Source organism: Pyxicephalus adspersus, chromosome 12 (genome assembly GCF_032062135.1).
Source record: "Pyxicephalus adspersus chromosome 12, UCB_Pads_2.0, whole genome shotgun sequence".
Classification (NCBI taxonomy): Eukaryota; Metazoa; Chordata; class Amphibia; order Anura; family Pyxicephalidae; genus Pyxicephalus; species Pyxicephalus adspersus.
In genome coordinates, this window is record NC_092869.1 from 2678536 (window position 1) to 2685328 (window position 6793).

Here is a 6793-nt window from a genome sequence, read left to right on the forward strand (position 1 = left end):
CCAGAGGGTTCCAGGCTGAGAAGGCAGCCAGAGGGTTCCAGGCTGAGAAGGCAGACAGAGGGTTCCAGGCTGTGAAGGGAGCCAGAATTTATTCCAGGCAAGAGAAGGAAGCCAGAGTGGGTTCCAGGCAGCATGAGAGGGACCAGAGCTCCAGGAAAGTCAGCGGGCAAATCAGACTTGAACTGTGAGTTGAACAATGTTGATTTAGAAGTGTGTTAGTAAGGTGTTGTGTTGGCACTAAAGTGAGGTAGCCAGATGATTGTTTTGTTGTGAAGTGCTGGAGAGTGTGCTGTAACACTTGCCTAAACAAATAAAAACTGCTGTTGTTCTGGACTTCTGTTACCTCTTATCTGCCCTCTAAGCACCCTGTTACCATGAGCAACCCCCTGCAATACACCACACATTATAAAAATATTTCTTTGTTTTGGACTCAATACAGCTATTTTGTATTGAATCCAATACAAAATTATTTAAATTTCCCGCCTGCACTGAGGCATGCAATGACAGTCCCAAGAAACCACGGAGATCGTCTTTGCACACGCGGGGAGAAGATCAAAGACAGAAGACGTGTCCCGAGGAGCTGCAGGGACCAGCAGGATGTGGGGGGACAACAACGGAATAAGGTAAGTTATTTTTTTAAGTTTTAAGAGACCCCCGGAGTGTGACTCTGGCTTACTGCTTTTTGCATAGAAAATGCACCCTCGGGATTAGCGCTAGAACGGTTAAAATAAAAAATGAAAATACAATAAAACAAGCATAATATTAACATAGGACAAATCTTACTCTTTTTCAAATTCTTCTTTCAATGCAGTGTCTCAGTCCTGTGATTCCATTAAAAGCCTTTCTTTTGAGGAAGGTAAAGACGTCATTCTGAATTTGAATCTCAGCATCCCTGTCACTGCTGTCACGTGGAATTATAAAAAACATATTATTGCCATCACAAAACCAGGCCAACCAGTGAAGATGGGAGAATTTGCCTCCGACTATACGGGTAGACTTGGCTCCAGCACCAAGGATGGTTCACTATCCATCAGAGCATTGTCCTCTAAGGACATTCGGGTGTACCGAGCTGAATTATTTACCAGTGAAAAGTACATCTGCGCCCAGCTATTTGATCTCAAAATTAGTGGTAAGTATTAAAAAATGAATTTGCTTTATCATTTACACATTTAAATATCCAGAAATTTATATTGCTCATGCGAAAAGGTATTTTGTAGCCTTCTCCCAGCACAACACAATGGCTGTAATAAATGTTTTCTTCTGCTTGATTAAAGAAGAAAAGAATAAAGCAGGGTACATTAGATTAAACACATTTTAGGAAAGCGCTGTCCTAATCCAGTCCTAGACATATACATGTCAAGACATTAGCAGATTCTAAAGTATTGTACACATAGTTGAGGTTTAGGTTCACAAGAACTATAGGTTGGCAGGTAATCCTAGACATTGCAAAGTTCATGAAATGGCTGGGATCGAAGAACAAGGTTTGCTTATTGAAAATATCAATGGGTTTCCCCATAATGTATGCAAACTTTAAGATTTGGAAAGTTTGCAAACTGAACCCAGTCAAGTTCACACAAGTTGTAACTGGGAAACACGATGAAGACATATATATGACTGTATATATATATATATATAAGCATCCACAACTCAAGTTTTCTGAATATTTGGGTTTCTATAGCCAACACTATTTAATATTTCTTGGTAAGAACAAGTGCAGGCCTTTTTTTCCTCCAGCTTTTGGTTCCAGGCTTTGGTTTTTTTCCAACTGTTCCATTGATATGGTAAAATAGACGTCGTGATCAGCAACACCAGAACTTACAATCCTTCTACAAATCATTTACAAAGAACAGTAATTGCAATTAAAAATGTAACACAAGCACTCCTTCAGACAAAACGTAAACAGTTTGATGCAAATGATCATTGTTCACACTTTGTAATAATGTCTTTTACATTTCATTTATATCTACAGGAGATTTGGGGTTATCTCCACGTATCGTTGGTAAGTAACCATATTCATTGATGTATGGCATGATACATTCTTTATATTCTTTGGTTAGTTGTATTTTTGTAACCTTAAAATTGACATTCAAGGTCAAATCATCATTAGCAAAAGTTTTATATTTTGTTTTCCTGCAAAGATTCATAGGTAATGAATATCTGGTGAATAGCACATACACTGTTTTAATATTATGCTCCTAATTTGTATAAAACACAGGTTCCTATTTCAGAATTCCACATTGTGGGTTTGCATTTACAAGGATAGATTGGACTTAATATTGTGAAGATATTGTTGTGTAGATGAGTCCAATAGAAATTCCAGTTGTCCAATATTTGCAATATTATTAAATAAAAGTTCTGCTTAGCCCTTGACTCTTGCTGTCTCTTTCGCCCTTCTCCTACAACAACATTCCATATCAGCTGTACTGTACACATATAAAAACCAGTGTTGTGATATTTATTGAAGCATTCCTAAACACATTTTATGAAATCAGATTGCCAATTTAGTTCAACAAACATTTTTTTTTCTATTTTTTATAGAGGCTATAGAATCATGTGGACCCACAATTCAATTATATCGTCGTCTCGGAGAAAATGTTATTCTGCAACTTCCCAGTCTTCAAGGCGTAGAGCTTATTTATTGGGATATCAATAACATTGATCACATAGCAATTACAAAACCTAATGGGATATTAGAACATCCTAGTTATAGATTCGCTGGGAGACTTTCTGCCCTGAGTGATGGATCTTTAAAACTGACCCAGATAACCAAAAACGAAGAGAATGTCTTCAGGGCAGAAATATTTATTAGGTCCTGGGTCCACTATGGTACACATTGTTTTGATGTCAAAATAAAAGGTAAGTCTAAGACTTCTGTATTGTGATTCTAGTATAGAGATCCCCAGTATAGAGGTTTTTCTCAACCAGGGTTCCCCCAGGTTGGTTGGTTGGGGGTTCTTTGAGCAAAGACCAGTTTGTGGTTCTCAGGTTACTTACCACTGACACCAATGATTTTTTGGCCATCTATATGGGTGGCCATCAATATAGAACGCATTGTTCCCAATGACCACCAAGTCAATGTGCTGTGAATATAGTAATTATAGCAGGGACTCCCTGAGGACCTGAAAGTTATTTCAAGCAATCCCTCCTTGCTAAAAAGCTCCAGAAACACTAAGGTGTATGGTGGAATATGCTCCAATGTTCTAGAATCTGTTCTCCCAGGAAAGTGGTTCTTTTACTACTTTCTATCCTGAGGAGGAATCAAGTATTAAAAAGGTTTGAACCAATCACTATAGGTCCAGCATGACCAATGACTACATTTACCTTTTAGCGGGCACTTGAAGCAGGATTAATGTGTTGGGAATATAGGATTAGGGGGACCACTGGCCATGGAAGTTTACAGGCTGGAGGAAACGGGGCAAGATGGGCCTGGAGGTTTGATCAATAGGAGAATGAAGCTGGTTCCCAAATTAAAGGTATTTCAAGACAGGAGTCTGTATGTGCAAAGCCAGGGACTGTTGCTTCAATAGGGAGACCCACTAGAGAGGAGACATACTGATGATGTAGGAGGGAACTTTAAATTTAGCTGTCAGTGCTGGCTAATATTCACCTGGTAATGGAACTGCATGTTCCTTATGCTTTGTTGCCCAACCCTCTCCTACAAGCTTAGTTACAATAAAATACCCCTAAACCCCACTTTATATGTATATAATATAATGATCTAATTATGTGATCATTATACAGTATGATCTAAATATAAATGCTATGTTTTTTTTAATTCAGCTAACAGTGCTTAGCAAAATTCAGTCATTTAAACCTTTTAAAAGAAAAAGTTCTAGGAGCAAGTTAGTATATACTCAAGTATTAACCTATACTTTTTATTTGACCTCAAAACGCCATTAGAAACAGAATCCAAGTACTCAGGTCATACATGGATAAAAATGTTATGCATAAGGTTTCAAATAGAAGATGAATTTGATGATTTGTTTATTTATTTTTTCAAGCAAACAAATATTTACCATCTACACCTTCTACTGAACAAACTAAGCCATCGATGACTGCAAAATTAGGTATTGTATTGATTTAAATTTTAAAGTACTGGGGGGGCAATAAAAAAGAAGCAGTATGGCACCATACAATGAAAGTGTGGATGAATAGGACACGAGGAACATCGAATAGAGGTGCAGAGAATAAAAGGAGGGTTGTTGAGAAGACCCTCAAAAGGAGATCCTTCTGTATGATGAACTGGTGATGTGTATCTATGTGGTTATGAACACACATAGATACAATTGTTTTTGGGATATATTATACAAAGTGTAGCTATTGAAGTTGGCATTAGGTAGGTACCATGCACATCAATCATGGGAGTATTAAAGTGTCCTAATCTATTTATTTTAATAGAAGCTTACTATTTGGGGTTGTTATTTTTTTAATTTCTACATTTTCATACAGTCAAAACGTATTTTATCATTTTATTGGTAGTTATTGTTATATACCTTACTATATAGACTAGTAGGTCTATTGTAAGAATTGAGAACTTGCTTTCTTTTTTCAAAATAAGAAATAATTTCAAATCAATGGAGGTTATTTTGTCTTTTTATGTCACAGGTCATGAATTAGTCAAATTTTCAGGTATTTTCCTATTCTTCCTATTATTATAATTCTTATAATATACTGTTAAAATATAATATAATTTTTCAAACTGCGTTTTTTAAAAAAATATCCGCCTGCTTTTATAGATAACAAGAAATGTTGTAAAGTAACAACTATCTAATTATTAATATTTCATTATTATAAATATATAATTAATGGCATACAGATCCCGAAACTAGTTCTGTCTAAGTGGAGCTATTACCAGGTTTTTTAGTTTAGATAAATGGGTAAATACTTTATTTCACAAAAAAGACAAAGTAGGGGAGGCCCCTCCCTTTCTGTTTTTACTGCCGAGGTAGGAAAAACTCAATGGGAGCCAAGAGCCTCCTGGGATATCTACGTCACATATTTCAGGAGTCTTTGAGCTGCTCCTTCTAGAAGGTGAAAGAAATATCCCCAAAGACATGCAATAAACCAAAATGGCCCTTACAGAACTATAGTTTATTAAAAACTAACCAAAAAGTGTTGGCATACAATGTATGTGTCCCTTTTGATGGTAATCCACGTTTCCTTCCTTCAGCTATTTATTGTCAGAACTTAAGTTGGTAGCAGAATGGCTTGACTTCGGGTCTGGGCCTGGTTTATTTTAGGATATGTTCCAAATTAAACTCCTTAGATGGGGCGTGTTTTTTACAACTGGACTGGAGAAGATAGATACCATGGGTGAACCTGGGTGATCCAGCAAACCTAAAATGGATCTGGTCCGGGATTAAAAATATTTGCCAACTATAGCACAACAAATAGCAAATGATTTTCAGAAATCCATTCCAGGTTTCAAAGGATCACCCAGGTTCTCCAATGATAGTCTATCTTCTCCAGTATTGAAGAACTTTAATAAATCAGACCCATAGATCCAGGTAAATGATCTTTTACATTTTTATTATTAATATTATTATTTGTATTAATGTACATTATCATTTACCTCTATTACTATATTGTTTAACTTTTTTCTTTTTCAGGGAGAAATACAACATCTGCTGGAATGTACACACTTTGGAATGGGATCCACCTGGCCCTGTCTGCTTTTGTTCTTATTCTTGCTGTCTGTATTTTAGTTTATCATTGTAGAACGGAGTGTTCAACCAACATGTGAGGATTTTCAAACCTGGTCTGGAAAGATTTAGAAATATGCATAAATCAGTTGTAGTTGCTAATAAAGTGTGAAAATTGTGAATAGAAATAAATAAAATAAACATCACAATACATATTATAGTAATGAATTATTTCTTGACATCACACGTCATTAAATCTGCTCTCCAGCCTTTCCTTCGGTAAATCTACTTCCCATCTTACTCTTCAATAAATCTGCCCTCCAGCCTCCCCTACTTTAAAACCGTTCTTCCTTTCAGTCTTGTACAGGTATACAGGATCCTCACCATGGCCCTGATTTATTAAAGTTTTCCAAGGCTGGAGAGAATACACTTTCTTCGGTAAAGCTGGGTGATCCAGCTTTACCGAAGAAGAAGAAGAGATCTTATACTACTGTCTCCCTTTGCAGATAATCCCATGCAGGACCAGGAAGAAGAAGCCGATATTAGAGGATCTCCTCCTCCAGCTCTGTGAATGGCAGACAGTAGTCAGTGGGAGATCTTCTACTTCCCTCTGGAGTAAGAACCTGGACCTCTGCATCCCCTGCTCATGTTCCCAACTTTTTGCTGTAAAACCAACCCTTATGGAAAAGTCAATTTTATTAGTCCCCCATTGCAATAATGGTTTCTCCTACAGGCAGTGCGGTGGCTCAGGGGTTAGCACTCCATCCTTTGCAGCGCTAGGTCCTAGCTTTGAATCCCAGCCAGGACACTATTTGCATGGAGTTTGCAGGCTCTCACCATGTCTGTGTGGGTTTCCTCCGGGTACTCCTGTTCCCTCCCACATCCCAAAAACATGCACTTAGGTTAATTGGCTTCCCCCTAAAATTGACCTTAGACTACATTAATGACATATGACTATAGTAGGGACATTAGATTGTGAGCTCCTTTGAGGGACACCATTTCTTGGTGCTAATTCCCCTATAGTTTGTCTCTATATTCCAAGTATGCCTGCTTGCAATATTTTGGCTTAATGACAGGGTCACATTAATTACTAAGTAGTTTACTTAAAAAGCAGTGAATTCATTCACATTCAGTATCAACTTGACACACAG

At 37.3% G+C, this 6793-nt stretch overlaps 1 protein-coding gene across 3 annotated transcripts in view; it reads left to right on the top strand.

Moving 5' to 3' along the window:
• LOC140342005 (uncharacterized) overlaps positions 1–5855 on the top strand; it is a 7646-nt gene extending 1791 nt beyond the window's left edge. Inside the window, exons 2-7 of one of the 3 annotated variants that reach the window (XM_072427993.1) lie at positions 812–1129; positions 1970–1999; positions 2539–2856; positions 4002–4067; positions 4606–4629; positions 5610–5855. In XM_072427993.1, coding sequence (XP_072284094.1) covers positions 812–1129; positions 1970–1999; positions 2539–2856; positions 4002–4067; positions 4606–4629; positions 5610–5743 — 890 coding nt within the window. In that variant the 3' untranslated portion in view covers positions 5744–5855. The remainder of the gene's footprint in view (positions 1–811; positions 1130–1969; positions 2000–2538; positions 2857–4001; positions 4068–4605; positions 4630–5609) is intronic. The other 2 variants (XM_072427994.1, XM_072427995.1) reach the window with 2 other exon arrangements.
• The last annotated feature ends 938 nt before the right edge of the window (positions 5856–6793 follow it).